Source organism: Vombatus ursinus, unplaced genomic scaffold (assembly GCF_900497805.2).
Source record: "Vombatus ursinus unplaced genomic scaffold, bare-nosed wombat genome assembly UNPS02001287.1, whole genome shotgun sequence".
NCBI lineage: Eukaryota > Metazoa > Chordata > Mammalia > Diprotodontia > Vombatidae > Vombatus > Vombatus ursinus.
In genome coordinates, this window is record NW_020941065.1 from 6,189,060 (window position 1) to 6,205,054 (window position 15,995).

At 42.3% G+C, this 15,995-nt stretch overlaps 1 protein-coding gene across 1 annotated transcript in view; it reads right to left on the reverse strand.

The window, feature by feature from the left end:
* The window catches only part of KSR2 (kinase suppressor of ras 2), a 587,027-nt gene that overhangs the window by 171,460 nt on the left and 399,572 nt on the right, over positions 1-15,995 (reverse strand). The window contains exon 6 of the mRNA XM_027865383.1: positions 5,837-5,906. Within this exon, the coding sequence (XP_027721184.1) occupies positions 5,837-5,906 (70 nt within the window). The remainder of the gene's footprint in view (positions 1-5,836; positions 5,907-15,995) is intronic.

The following is a 15,995-nucleotide window of genomic DNA, read 5'->3' on the forward strand; positions in this document are numbered from 1 at the left end:
TCTGTCTCTCCCTGTATTGGGGATCAGCTTTAAGCCGAGGAGGTCTGGTCCTGGTTTGTTGGGCAATTGTCACGCATTGCTTAATAAATGGTTATGCTCAGAAGACAGAACCTTTGTCTCCACCATCATTTCATCTTTCACCCACCACAATTATTTACTTCTCTGTGTATGTATGTTGTTTTCCTCTATAGAATATAAGCTCCCTGAGGTTAGAGAATGGGTTTTTTTTTGTCTTTTTATACCCAGTATCTAGCACAGTGCATGGCATTGTGCTTATTAAATGTGTTTTCATTCATTCAACAGTACGGTTTAAAAATAAAATCTTTGTGTTTACTTTTCTGGGTACATATTGTTCTTCTCCATAGAATCTAAGCTCCCTAAGGGCAGAAACTGTTTGGGTTTTGTCTCTCTGTCTAGAGCCTAGCACAATACCTGGCATGTAGGAGATAACTGAACAATGCATGTTGAATTTAAATGGTCTACCAGGAGTGGGGAACCTGAAGCCCTCTAGGTCCTCAAGTGTGGCATGTGGCCTCAAGGCTGCAGGTTCCCCACCCCTGCCCTAGACCTAACTGAAAATATACCTACATGGACTGGTGCTCCTGTATTCATTGTTATTGTCACCAACCCAGTATCAGAGCAGAAGTATACACTTAGCTCAGAATGCAGGTCCCCAGTTCCCTCTCCAGATAATCTGTTCTGTGAGGCCCCGAGGTGGCTGTTTTCCATGCATATAATATGCTTTCAGTTACTTTTCATTTCAGATGGCCGGGATGGGGAGGGAGGAAAAGGCCTCTTCACAGAAACTTCTGGGAGTTCCATGGTCAGGCAAGTACTCCTTTTTGAGTATGTACTGGCTTCGAGGCATGTGATTTATATCAGGCTCATCAGGCAGAATTGGAGCTCTGTTACAGTTAATTAGCGAGAGCTGTGAGCTGAAACCAACCCTCTTTTCCCCCCATGGGCTTGACAGCTGGGACAACACAGTTGGAGCATGAGGAGGGTGAAATGCTCACTGAAGCTTCAGGGTATACTCCCCGCCCTCCCTGGAACTTAGAGAGAGAACAGCCTGCAAGTCACTCAGGGTTCACCCATGGAAAGCAAACCATGGGCAATTCTGCCTTGGTTCCCAGGAGGGGCTCTGTGGAAGAGTTCCCCAGAAGGACACTGGTGGCTCAGGTTCAAGAGATATCACTGGGTATGGGTCTGATTACAGCAAGGCTCCGTCATAGAATATGCAAAGACCTAAGGCTATACCCTGGATCCTTTGGGGGGCCCCGTAATAAAGGAGCTCCTACTTGGTCCCTTGTCTTTGTGTCAGGGTAGGGATAGAAGATTACTAAAGATGATTGGTGATTGAGTCAAGAGGAACTCAGTAAGCTAGATAAGCTTTTTTTTTTCAAACTGGCCTCTTCTTAAGACCCAGTCTTCCCTGGACTTCTAGCTAGGAGAGAAGGGATTTCTCTTCTTTAGTGGTAGGTAGGTGTTGCAGTTGTTAGAGTGCTGGACCAGAAGCCAGGAAGATCTGAGTTCAAATCCTGCTTCAAACACTAGCTGTATGACCCTAGCTGCCCACCTGCCTCAGTTTCCTCATCTGTAAAATAGGGATAATAATAACCCCTATCTCCCAAGGAGGATGAAATAAGGTAATATTTGTAAAGTATTTAGCAAACCTTTAAGCATGATATAAATGCTGACTATTGTTCTTATCATTATATTATTATTGGTATTGTCATTCTTTCTCTCCCTCTTCACTAGCAGCTATGGCAGCTACCACATATATTTGCACATGAGACTGAGGCTGGATCTGAAGTCCTCAGCTGCCTCCTCTGCTTTGTGTTTCTTTTCCTGAGAGCAGGAATCTTGAAAGATGAATGTTTACCTCATGAAGCTGAGAGATCTGGGTCACTGAATGGGGTACTTGCTACCTAAGGGGAGGTGCTTCCTGCAACTGCACTCTTCCCAGAGAAGTAGTTGACTGCTGCCAGGCGAATAAGTAATGCATGCCTGACTGGCCAGATGATACAGACCTTGAGCTGCTGCTCAGACAGTACATATCTGAGGTGAACATAAAATATCTCTCAGAATTACTCCAACTCTCCCGGGAGTCTATTCCTTTCAGAAAAGTATAACAGGAGTGATAAACTACTGTTTCTTACTTTAAGAATCTGTCAAAGAATGTTTATGAGTCTTGTGCTTTAAGGATTATTTTGTGATGGAGGAAATAAATAGCTGTCCTATACCTGATATCTACTACTTTGCACATTTCCTAGAATGGATCTTTGTTAGTCTTCTTTCAGGAAACCCTGTACGTGAGCCAAGTCTAAGCTCTCAGATTTACCTTGATGTCCTACTTTAGAATGGGGGATATGATGAGTGCAAGAAAAAATTTTTAGAGGAAATGCTTATCCCAGATTGAGCTTGGTCCATTTGAGCGAGGGCATTTTGTGAGATCTGGGCACCTGCTGAGGCAAGGGCTGCACAATCATGGCGGCAACTTAAAGTATCAGCATCTTCAGAAATTCAAGAATCTCAGAGTGGAAAGGGACCTTCACAGGCTCATCTAGTCCAACCCATACCGGAACAAGAATCCTTTTTATAGCATTGTCCAAAGGGTGACCATATAACCTTTGCATGGAGACCTCCAGCGAGAGGGAAATGGACATTAAATTTGGAATTAGGGGACCTAGTTTCAAATGTTTTCATGCTGACTCTACCACACTGGACTTAAGCTCTCTGAGACTCACCTTCCTCGTGTAAAATGAGGGGCTTGGACCAAATGACCTCTAATGTCACTTCCAGCTCTGGAGCTACAATCCTATTTATGATCTCAAGGTTGCCCATTCCCCTTCTAAATAGCTCTGATCATTAGGAAGTATTTCCTTATATTAAGATTACAATTAACTCTTGAGACCTTAATAACAATTAATAATAGCTAGCATTTATAAAGTGCTTTAGGTTTTGTAAAGCATTTACAAATATCATCTCATTTGATCCTCACAACAACCATAGGAGAAAGGGGCTATTATCCCCATTTTATAGATGAGTAAATTGAAGTAGGCAGAGATAAAGTGACTTGCCTAGGGTTACACAACTAGTAAGTGTCTGAGACTGGATTTGAACTCAGGTCTTCCTATTCCAGGCCCAACACTCTATCCACTGTGCTATCTAATTGCCAGATTCTATTTACACCTTTAGGAGCAAGCCGAACTGTCTTCTATTAAATGAGTTAATCAATAAGCACCTACTATAAGCCAGATGCTGAGGATACAACATCAAAAATGAAACTCTCTCTCTCTCTCTCTCTCTCTCTGTATATATATATAATATATATATATTATATATATATACATATATATGTGTGTGTGTATGTATATATACATATATATACACTTATATGTGTGTGTATTATGTACATATGTATAGTACTTTGTAGTAGTGCTATACATATGTATAGTACTTTGTACAGATGTGTAGTACTTTGTAGGCCTTAAAGTGCTATAGAAACATCTGTTATATTATTACTTATGATAATGATGATGATTAATCCTTAATATTAAGAAAGTTGACCTCCAAGATATGGTTGAGCAAGAATTTCTACCTTGGTTACAGTTTTTTCAGTGGAGGGCTGTTTTTGTTTCCTGATAATTTCCTGAACTCGAAGTCGTTAGCGATTCTCAAATGAAGCAGAAGTATCAAATTTAAAATCCATTTGGAGAGGCAGCATCCTCTGGGAAGAAGGCACTGAGCCATTCATATTCTTCCTCCCCAGTGGCATGTAAGCCCAGGGACTATGCCATGTTTATCTTTGTGCCCCCCCCATGTCTAACACAGGGTGGGTGTGGCACAAATTAGGCAATTCACTAATGATTACTGATGAATTGATTTTACACACCTGGAGTGTGGAGGCTCAGCTTCTAGCCCAGCTGTCCTGATACCTGGGCTGGGTGAGCTTAGGCACATCACAAGCTCTCAGAGCCTTGGGTTAATCATCTGAAAAAAGACTGGACAAGATGATGTAAGGGCCCTTCCAACTCTGATTCTGTGGCTCAAATGGATAGAATGAAAATCCCCTCTCTTCACTGGAAGACAATTTTGTCCTACCAACAGCAGGAATGCCTAAGTGACAGAGAGGCACAGTTGGCAATAGCAGCCCCTTGGCTCAATTCCTTACATCTTCAGAAAGGAATTCTACTGATCAGGAGACATTTAGCAACTGCCTTTTCCCCTGCAACTTCCTCTCTGGTATGACCATCTCCATCCTTCCACAATTTGCCCCCCTGCCCCTATCTCTGTCTCTCTCCTTGCTCCTTTCTCTTCTCTCTTCCTCCTTCTCTTTTTCTCTTCTCTCTCTATCTCTGTCTCTCTTTTCTCTCTCTCTCCCTTCTGTCTCTCTCTTCTCTGTCTCCTTTCTCCACCTCTTTTTCTCTGTCTCTGTCTTCTCTCTCTGCCTTTGTCTCTCTATCTCTCTCTGTCTCTCTGTCTTCTCTTTCCCTCTTTCTTTCTATTTCTGTCTCTATCTGTCCTCTTTCTCTCCCTTTGTCTATCTCTCTATCTCTGTCTTCTCTCTTTCCCTCTGTCTCTCTGTTTCTCTCGCTCTCTGTTTCTCTCGTCCCTTTCCCTTTGTCTCTCTGTCTCTATCTTTCTGTGTCTCTGTTTATTTCTCTCTGTGTGTCTGTTTCTCTGTGTCTGTTTCTGTCTCTCTGTCTGTCTCTGTGTCTCTGTCATTGTCTGTCTCTATGTCTCTGTCTCTGTCAGTCTCTGTCTCTGTCTCTCTCTGTAGCTCTCTTCCTTCACAAAGTCTTTAGAGGCCATCATAGAGAGATTGTGGCCATTTCATCATGACCTTGGGGACTTACCAGCAGTAGAAATGGTAACATTAAGGCTCATCTCAGAACTCATTTTTCTATCCATCAGGAAAGAATGGATCACAGCAGGAAGTCAAAGATCTGATCCAGTGAAGTGAGAGAAGAAATTTGGGCCAGGAGACACGGCATTACAGAGGCAAGCGGTTCACCCCCCAGATGCAGCTCCTTTCAGCACCTTCTCTGGCATCTCTCCCTGGATATTGCCAGGATCTCTTTGGAAGGGAATGGCTTGAGGCTGAGATACCCATGGAGGTGGCACTGGGTATAAATCTGAGCAGCAGTTACCCTGTCCTCAGCAGAATGACTTGAAGGGACTTCTAGAACACAAAAGTCGTTCTGTGCAAGAGGGAGCAAAAGAGTTCTAATACTGAAAGGGACTTTAGAGGCCATGTAATCCGAATCTCTTATTTTACAGAAGAAGAAACTGAGGCCTAAAGTGGTAGAGCAATGTTAATTCGACAAGCACTCCAGCACTGACTATGTGCCAGGCCTGGAGCCACATCTTCCTGACTCTGACTTCCTTGAGGAAGCTAATGGTGCACTGCATAGAGTCCTGGACCTGGAGTCAGGAATACCTGAGTCCAAATCCAGTCTCAAATGCTTCCTAGCTGTGTGACCCTGGGCAAGTCATTTAGCCTCTGTTTGCCTCAGTTCCTTCAACTGTAAAATGGGGAAAATAATAACATCTACCTTTCAGAATTGTGAAGATCAAATGAGATAATATTTATAAAGGGCTTAACTTTACTGCTCTGGGCCTCAGTTTCCTCATCTGTAAAATGGGGATAATAATAGCACCTACCTCTCAATTCTGTAAGGGTCAAATGTGATGACATATGTAAAACACTTTGTGATCCTTAAACTGCTATATAAATACTAGTCCTAATGGTCCAGGGAGCATCTTTCACTACAGAGAAACGAAGTATGAACAGCATCCCACCTCCCTTCCCCCTCCCCCAAATCCAGCCTACCTGTGTTTTATTGAGTTGCCTAGATCTCTTCGAGGAATCTGAGGAGACCATCGAGGCACTGACAGTGTGTCTAGAGGAAGAAAGCAGAGAGGCAGAAGGAGCAGATTATTCAGCAGAAAAGCACAATTTCCCCAGGGCCCAGAGGACCCATGGGACTTGAGATGGGAATCTCCAAAATCTCTAGTAATCAGAGGGCTGGGGCAGCCAGGTGGTGCAATGCACAGAACACCAGGCCTGGAGTCAGGAGTCAGGAAGACTCATCTTCACGAGTTCAAATCCAGCCTCAGACACTTACTAGTTGTGTGATCCTGGGCAAGTCACTTAAACATGTTTGTCTCAGTTTCTTCATCTGTAAAACAAACTGGGGAAGGAAATGGCAAACTACTCTAGTATCTTTGCAAAGAAAACAGCAGATGGGGTCATGAAGAGTTGGAAATGACTGAACAACAACAAAATCAGGGGGCTGTGGATACCTGAAAAAAAGCAGTCAGCGAGTGATTGGGCTTATTTCCCCAGCCCAAGGTCTCTGCTATCAGAGTCCCTGTACAAAATTCAGAAAGCACCTTCATACAGGGCAGGGAAGAAAGTTCTGGATTTGGAGTCAGAGTCAGATGACTGCTTATTATGGGGATACCATAGTCACCTCCTTTTTATCTCGGTATATGAAAGTCACCTATAAAGTGACTATATTCATCTATAAAGTGAAAAGGCCAGGCTAGAAGTTCTCTATAGTCACTTTCAGTCAGTCATCCGATAAGCATTTATTAAGCCCCTACTATGTGCCAGACACTGTACTAAGTGCTGGGGAATTCAAGAAAGGCAAAAGATGGTCCCTGCCCTCAGGGAGCTCATAATCTAACTAGGGAGAAAGTATGCAAACAACTATGTGCAAACAAGACTTTGCTGCCACCGCCACCGCCACTGCTGTCGTTGTTGTTGTTAAATTGTTTCAGTTGCGTCCAACTCTCCATGACCCCCTTTGGGGTTTTCTTGGCAGATATTGGAGTAATTTGCCATTTCCTTCTCCACTTCATTTATAGATGAGGAAACTGAGGCAAACAGGGTTAAATGACTTGTGCAGGGTCACACAGCTAGGAAGTGTCTGAGGCTGGATTTGAACTCAGGTCCTCCTGACTCCAGGCTCTATCCACTGCACCACCTAGCTGCAAACAAGATAGAGACAGGATAAATTGGAAATAATTTTAAAGGGAATTAATCACTGGTATTAAGGGAGATTGGGAAAGGCTTTTTATAGGAGGTAGGATTTTAGGTGGGAAGGAAGCCAGGGACATGGAGATGAGAAGTAAGAGCTTTACAGGTATGAAGGTCAGCTAGTGAAAATGCCCAGAATCAGGAAATGGAGGGTTGAATTTAAGGAACGTCGAGGTGGACAATGTCATTGGATCATAGAATACATGGGGGAGGGGGGTTAAGGCATAAGAAGACCATAAAAGGCAGGGGAAGGCAGGCTATAAAGGGCTTTGAATGTCAAACAGAGGGTTTTATATGTGAGGCTGGAGGTGTCAAGGAACAACTGGGGTTTATTGAATAAAGAGGCCAAAGGGTCAAACTTTTGCTCTAGGAAGATCAATTTGTCATTCGTCCTTCGCTCTCAAAGAGGTCCATGGCATTCAGGGAGGTGATGCCATGACTTGTCGATGAATTAGATTTAAGTGAGAGAGAGCTGTGCAAAGTCACCAGCCTCACTGTCTCCTCCGGAGCCATCTGGGTCCAGTGGCCAGATATGGATCAGGAGGACTGGAGATGGCCCCAGATGCAGTGGGAAACCTTGGCCTTTTTTCAAGAAGATCAATTTAACAGTTGAGTGGAAGACAAACTGGGGAAGATAAACCAAATTGCAGGCTAGAGCAACAGTCCGGGCATGAAGAGATGAGGGTCTGCACCAGGGTGGTAACAGTGACAGAGAAGAGAAGGGGGCATACATGAGAGATCTGACAAAGGAGGAACTGATGAGAGTTGGCAACAGATTGAATATGGAGGGTGAGTGTGAGGAGTGCAGGATGTCAGCTAGGTTGATAGCCTCGTTGACTGGAAGGTTGGTGGTACCCTTAACAGTAAAGGGAAGTTAGGGAGAGGGGAGATTTTTGGGGGGAAAGGTAAGCAGTTTAGTGTGGAATAGGTGGAGTTTAAGATATCTATGTGACAGAAGGCATGATTTAATTCGGTAAGTCAGGGGTTCTTAACCATTTTTCCATCATATACCCTTTGGCAACCTGATGAAGTGTATGGATCTCTTTCCAGAATAATGTATTTAAATACATAAAACAACATCCATGAGAATACAAAGGAAATCAATTATATTGAAATACAATTAGCAAAAAAAAATTTTTAAGTTAACAGATCCCAAGCTAATATCTCTTGCAGGAAATATATTTATTGAATATCTAGCTTGGTACTTAAGGAAATATAGAGATGAATATGACGAAGTCCTTTTCCTTCAAGAGTTTTCACTAGTTTAACTTGAAGACAAAATGTCAGCCTAAGGAAAACCAACTTAAGAAACTTCAAAGGGAAGGAAGGAAAGAGAAAGGAAGGGAAGGAAAAAAAAACAGATTACGTGCTCTCTCCAACTCTCCCTCCTTCTGAGAACTGCAGCCCTATGTGTCCAAGCTGTTAGCTCCCTGAGCTGTTGCTTTCTTGGGTAACATAAGAGAGACACGGGTAGAAATAATGCCTTCCTATGGGGGGATCTCACAACTGAATCCTGCAGGCCATCAACCCCAGATCTTCTTAATTCAGTGCTTAATATAAGCCTAGGACTCTGCTAGACTCTGGGGGACATCCACGGCAAGCCTCAGACAGTCAAAGCTCTTCAGAAGCTTGCACTCAGCTTGGGGAGATGGGATATGCATTGAGTTTGGAGTCAGAGGATGGGATCACAGAATATCAGAGCTGGACAGGACCTCAGTGATCATCCTGAACAACAATCATCCTTCCAATATCCCTGGCCAGGATAAGTGACCAGCCAGCCTTTTCTTGATGAACTCCAGGAGAAGGGGAAGGTGGACATTTCATCCTTGGATTGTCTCCAATCATTTTCCAACATCAGGCCTAGAATTACCACTTTGAAACTTGTGCCCATTGTTCATAGTCGAATCTTTTCTCTTCTTAACTTGCTGTAGTCTGGCTTCTGACCTCATTAACCAACTAAAACTGCTCTCTCCGAAGTTACCAGTGATCTCTTAATTACCAAATCTATTGGCCTTTTCTCAATCATCATCCTTACTGCAGCCTTTTTACACATCCATCACCTTCTTCTTCTTGATATTCTCTTCTCTCTAGGTTTTCATGACACTGCACTTTCCTGGTTCTCCTCCTACTGATCTGACTGCTTCTCAGTTTCCTTTATTGGATATTCATCTACATCATGTTCACTAACCATGGGTGCTGTCCAGCATTCTGTCCTGGGCTCATTTTTCTTCTCCCTATATGATATTTCATTTGCTGATCTCATCAGTGCCCATGGATTCAACTATCAGCACTATGTAGATGATTCTTAGATTTATCTGTCCAGCTTTAGCCTCTCTGCTGCCCTCCAGCCTTACCTCTCCAACTGACTATTGAAGATTTCAAACTGGTTGTCTCGGAGACATTTTAAACTCAACACATCAAAAAAAGTGAAACTCATCATCTTTCCCCTCCAAACCTTTCCCCTCTCTTATCTTCTCTCTTACTATTGAGGGTACCACCGTTCTCCCAGACTGACAATTTAGGTATCATCTTCAACTCCTCACTGTCTCACCCCCCCATATCCAATCAGTTGCCAGGTGCCGTTATTTCTACCTTTGTGACATCTTTCATATTCAATCCCTTTTCTCCTCTGACATTTTGCCACCATCCTGGCACAAGCTTGGACTATTACAATAGTTTGCTGATCAATTTCTTTGTCTCAAGTTGCTCTCCATTTCCAATCCATCTTCCATTCAATTATCAAGGAAATTTTCCTAAAGTGGAAGCCTGACTAGGCCACCCCCAAGAACCAGAGGAAGACAATTTATTGGTGTGAGAGATGTGAACTTTCCAAATGGCTGAAAATTACAGAATTTCAGATGGGACCTCAGAGACCATCTAACTAATTACTTGAAAAAGAAACCTCTCTATGATATATACAACAAGTGGGCATCTAGCCTTTGCTTAAAGATATTTCCAATGCAGAGGAAGTCCTTATATGGTGAGGTGTCCCATTTTACTTTTGGATATTTCTCTTAGGAAGTTTTCCTTATAATTCTGAGGCATTGATCTCCTGATCGATGGCTCCCTCTCTATGACCGTCATTTCAGGAAGTTATCCCTGCCATGCTTCACTTATGCCTGGACTCCGTCTCTCCATTGCTCTTCCTGCTTAACAGCTATGTTGCCTCTTACCAGGTACTCTTCCTCTCTCCTTTGTCTGCCTTCTTTCTGGTTTCCCTTTATATGTTATTTTCCCAAATTAGAATGTAAGCCCCATGAGGGTGTATCTGTCTTGATTGTTTGTATTTGAATCCCTGGAACTTATCGCCATGTGTCAGACATAATGAAAGTTAAATAAATTCCTACTCTCTCTCTCTCTCTCTCTCTCTCTCTCTCCATCCATCTATCTATCTCTTCTATCTATCTATCTCATCTGTCTATCTGTTTGTTTGTTTGTCTATCACCTATTGGTCAATCTATCATTTATTTATCATCTATCCATCTATTATTTATCTATATCTTTTATTTGAATTTGTCTGTCAATCTAGCTAGCTAGATTAACTTTGTCTCTTTGAAACTTCCAGCCATTGCTAAACAGAACAAGGTTAATTTGTTTTCCATGTGACAGTCCTTCAAATACGAAAGACAATTATCATGCCACTTCACACACACACACACCCCTTAGTCTTCTCTTCTCTAGCCTGAACAATCCCAGTTGGCATGAACTCAACACCCTTTACTATGTTGGTCTTACAGGGGAAAGAGCCATGGCTTTGAAGTCAGAGGGGCTGAGTTATAATTCTACCCCTGATATTACTTGCATGACCTTGGACCAGTAACTTAACCTCCATGGGTCTTGGTTTTTTCAGCTGTAAAATGTAAGGATTGGAAAAGCTAGTCTCTAGGGTTCCTTCTAACTGTAAATAGATGGTGTTCTCTACCTTATTCAACTGTGGTTGATTTGTTGTTTAGGGCTCAGCATTAGCCATTTTTTCCTCTTTTAAAATGGAAAAATCTACAGGAAAAAAAGAGGAGTAAGACACATTGAAGAAGGATTGCAAAATGCTTTACATTCATTATCTCATCTGATCCTCACAACAAGCCTGGGAACTGGGCACTATTATAATACCCATTTGTAGAAATGGATATTATATGAAGAGAGCAAAGCTCAGAGGACTACAATGACTTGTCTAAGGTCACAGCTGGCAAGTACCAATGGTGGGATTTGAATTTGGGTCTTCTGGATGCCCAGTTCTACTTCTCACTTTTTCCTTTATGCTCTACTGCACATTCAGTCCCTAACACCCAGGGGAAATGAGTTTTTTCTTAGATCACTTTCCTTCTAAACTAAGGCCAGGGTTTCTTGGGAATACTGGGGCAAAGAGCAATGTGTAGAATGAATGAAAGAGGGGGGTAAGAATCAGAAAAGGAAAAGGAACCTTCCCCTTGACAGAGCAGTAGGGATGGGGGCTAAGAATGTACAATGTTGAATACATTGCCAGTCACTCTAGCCTTGTTTTTGCTTAACTGGCTTTTTTCTTTGTTAACAAGGGAATAGTCAGTTCTGGGTGGAAGTGATGTTTGGAGGGGAGAATACATACATACATACATACATACACATACACATACACATACACATACACACACACAGATATGTCTAAATGAGAGTGATATAAGAACAAAATATATCACTTACTTAAAAAAAAAGAAAATGGCAAGGGAGAAAAAAGAATCTGATTTTGATCTGGAGAGGATTTACAAGCTCATTTGGGCTCAAAGAATCATTTAATAGATGAAGAAACTGAGGCATAAAAGAAATTAATGAGGCACAAAGAGATTAATGGGCCTACCTTAAGTCACACAGCTATTAAGGGGCAGAGAAGGAATTTAAACCCAGGTCCTTCAACCTTGCTTAAGCTGAGGTCTATGAATTTATTTTTTTTTAATATTTTGTCAACTGTATTTCAATGTAATCTGTTTCCTTGGCAATCCTTTGTACTTTATTTTATATACTTAAATTCATTATTCTGAGGTCCAAAAGGGATCTACAGGCTTCATGACACTGTCAAAGGGGTCCACAACACAAAAAATGGTAAAGAACTCCTATTCTACATGCACCATAGAAACTTGCAGCTCAAGGACTTGGAAGACAAACATTTCAAGCCTCCCAACTTTCCCTGGGGCTAGTTCTGGGTGCTGGGAAGGATATCAGACCATTCAGGGCCACCTCTTCCTCCCTGCTATTTGCCACCCTCCAGCTCCCACTGCTTCCTTCTTCAGTAAGCACAGAGGCCAAATCTCCTCTCTGAGAAGCTTCCCTCTCCATTGGATGCCTAATCACTGGTTATGCTTTTTTTCTCAAATACATTAGACACTCAAAAAATATATGTAATTAACCTTAATAACACAGATTCATTTCCCCAATATCTCCCACAGGTCAGCAACAATGAATTTTGTTAGTTATATTAAGCATCCTATCATTGGTTTCCAGCAACAACCATCTACAGTATGGGAGGGGGTGGGTGGATGGAGATTTGAACCCTCAAATTCTCTCTTGACTTCCTTAAGTTTGTATTTCATCATCCCTGCCAATAAAATTCTAAAAACTTCTATTTTTTTAAACAGAAGACACAAATCTACCAGTAAGCGAAAGTCATTATTATAAGCAGTAGGGCAAACAGCATTTACAGCAATTAAATTGAGACAGCAGGCTTCTGTTTAACCAATCAAAGCACCCATTAAGATGTCTCAGTGTCAGAACGAAAGGTCTTTTTCCAGTCCAATTTTCTGATAACCAAGAATACAGACTCCAAGTCATATTTTGAGTATTGTTTGTCCCTGGTGTCTTTTGTCCTGGGATCTCAAAGCAGATGGATAATAGAAAGTTCTCCTCCAAAGCCCACAGGGTTAGTCTTATCAGCTCCAGGTGAAAAGCAACCTTGTATGGTGGGAGAGCACTGTGGGCTAGGAGTCAGGAGGGATCAGCAGAAGCTCCCTGTGACATTTGAGCTGGGAACAGAATGGAAAACTCCCTGGACCAGGAAGCAGGAGAGTTGGTTCTAACAATAGCTGATATGTGTATCAGGCTCCGAGATTTGCAAAGTTCTTTGCAAAAATGATCTCAACTGATAGACCCAAGCCTGCAACTTATGGCTATGTGACCTTAGGCAAATGGCTTTCCCTCTCTGGTCCAGACTTTCCTCACTTGTATGATGAGGGGCTTAGATTGCAAAACAAATCATTGGATCATGCATTTAGAGCCAGGAAGAACCTTAGACATTATTTAGTTCGACCCATCACCCCCTCATTTTGTAATACCAACAAGGTCATCTGATAAAAAATATGCCCAGAAAAATATAATAATCATTTTCCTTTATATTATGCTTTGAAGTTTACAGATAGGCCATTTATGTAGCAAGATCGAGAGATAACCACCGGCTAGCCTATGTGCCCCATTGATCTCTATTCAATGTCAAAAGAAGGTAAAGAAAGCCTGTGGGTAGACTTCCTGTGTTGGATTTTCAGGAGGGTAAGGGTCATAAGAAGGCAAATCATTTAACTGGCCTTGCTTCCTTCTATGTAAAATAAGGTAGTTGGAACTAAAGGGCTTCTGAGGTCCTTTAATGTTCTAAATCTATGAGCCTAACACAGAAATTATAGCAGTTTTGAAAACAAGCCAAGAGACTCCTCTCTTCCCAAGCCCCCCAAAGCCAATCTCATCTCCCTGTATCTTAGTAAATGACCTCAACTCCCACTTTACTAAGAAGGTCAAGACCAGGAAGCTGCTGTATGCTTACTATGTCTTTCTTCACATGTCAAAATGTTTCCTCCTCTTTATGCATTTTCTTTGCTCCTGTCTCTGCAGAAGGAATGAGTGAGGTCTCTCTCTTTCCCAGAGCCATCACCTCAAGCTACTGTTTCAGATCTTACTCCTTTTCACTTCCAAATTCCCCTGAGAAGGTTGAACCTGAACTGAGAAGGAAGGAAGGATTCTGGGAGTGATAGTTGAAGAGAGCATCCTCTCAAGCAGAGGAGGACAGAATTTCAAGGGTCATTTAAACTTGGAGCCTCTCCTTCCTCATCTCTTCCTCACTTCTTGACCCCTTTCCATCTGTCTGATGACCCCACCACTTTGACTAAAACTGCTCTCTCTAAGGTTACCATTGAACTCTGAACTGCTCCATCTGATGGTCTTTTCTCAGCTGTCATCCCTCATGACTTCTCTGTCACTTTTGATTCAATCTCATTCCCAGGTCTCATCGATTCTCCCACTCTCTCTGACTTGCCCCATTTGCTCAGCCCTCCTAGTTCAAGCCCTTATCACCTGTCACTTGGACTGTTATAATAGCCTCCTAATTGGTTCCCCTGCTACCAGTATCTCCTACCTCTAATACTCTTACCGAGAATCTGGTCTGACAATATCATTCCCTTGTTCAAAAAAATTTCAGGGGTCCTCTATTGTCTCTCATAAACTCCCTAGCCTGGCATTTAAAGCCTTTCATAATCTAGTTCCAACTAGAAACTAGTTTAGGAAGAGGGGATATTCTACATTTGTTTTCTATCACTTCCCTTCATATGAGGCAGCTACGTGGTACAATGGACAGAGCATTGGACCTGGATTCAGATTCCAGTTCAGATCCAGCCTCAGACACTTACTAGTTTAGTGACCCTGAGCCAGTCAGCAGGGGAACCAATTAGGGAAGCTATTGTAACAGTCCAAGTGACAAGTGATAAGGACTTAAACCAGGAGAGCTATGCAAAAGAGGCAGATTGGAGAGAGGTTGTAGTGGGAGAGTTGATAAGACCTGGCAACAATATTGAATCAAAACTGACAGAGAAGTTGTGGAGGAAGACAGCTGAGTCACAACCACAGTCTGCCCCAGTTACCTTATCTCTAAAATGGGTTAATAATAGATCAACATGTATGGTTGTCTCCTGATTTATGCCTCTGCAACCTCAAACACCTTTTTTTCACCAGATTTAATTTCATGAGTATAGGGAGTCCCCATGAAGAACTTCCTCTACCAATGCAAGTCAGTACCTTGCAATGCAGAGTCACAGAGCTGCCTAGAGCACTAATCATTTATTGATTGATCTAGGATTGATCTAGGATGTGTCAGAGGTGGGTTGAACTCAGGTCTTCCTAACTCTGAGACCATCCCTCTACCCACTCTGCAACACTACCTCTTGACTAGCACATAGTGGGTATTCAATAAATCCTTATTGATTAATTGATTATTACTAAGAAATGTTGAGAAAGAGGAAGGAAGCCAAGGGAGCTTGTGTCAAATGGTCTTAACCCCAGAGAAAAAGGAAGAAAAGCCATGTGAAAGCAGGGGCAGTGAAGACGTTTGGGGGCAAGAAAGGAAGAGAAAGGTTTAGAACAGACCAAGCAGTGAGTCAATAAAGGCAGAACAGAGAAGACTGTCAGGAAACAGTGAGGATGCAGATGAGTTCAGAGAACAATTTCCTCAGAGTCCATTCCCATCTATGCTGTCATTTAGCCCACTTGGCTAAAGCAGAAAAAGCAGAGAAAGGATGGCTAATTGTTGAGGATATCATAGAAGAGGTTTTGTGCAGCTCTGTTTTGGACTAGATGGCTTTTGAAGTCCCTCTCAACTCTGAAATAATGCAATTATTCTTGAAATATATAGGATATCAGTGCAATTAACACATAAGATTGCACTAAGATTTTGGGGACAATGCATAGAAGCAGCTTGGCATAGTGGACAGAGAGCTGGCCTCAGAGCCAGGAAGAGCTGAGATCAAGTCCTAACTCTGACTGTGTGACCCTGGGCCAAGTCACTTCTCAGTCCCCTGGGTTCAACTTTGTGACTACAAGTTACAGAGAAGCTGTTGGTTTGTATCGACAGAGAAAGTTTCCTGACCCAGGAATTCCCTATGTCAATGAAATCACAGGTCTAATCCTCATCTCTATGATGCAGTTAATCAGTCAGTAAGCATTT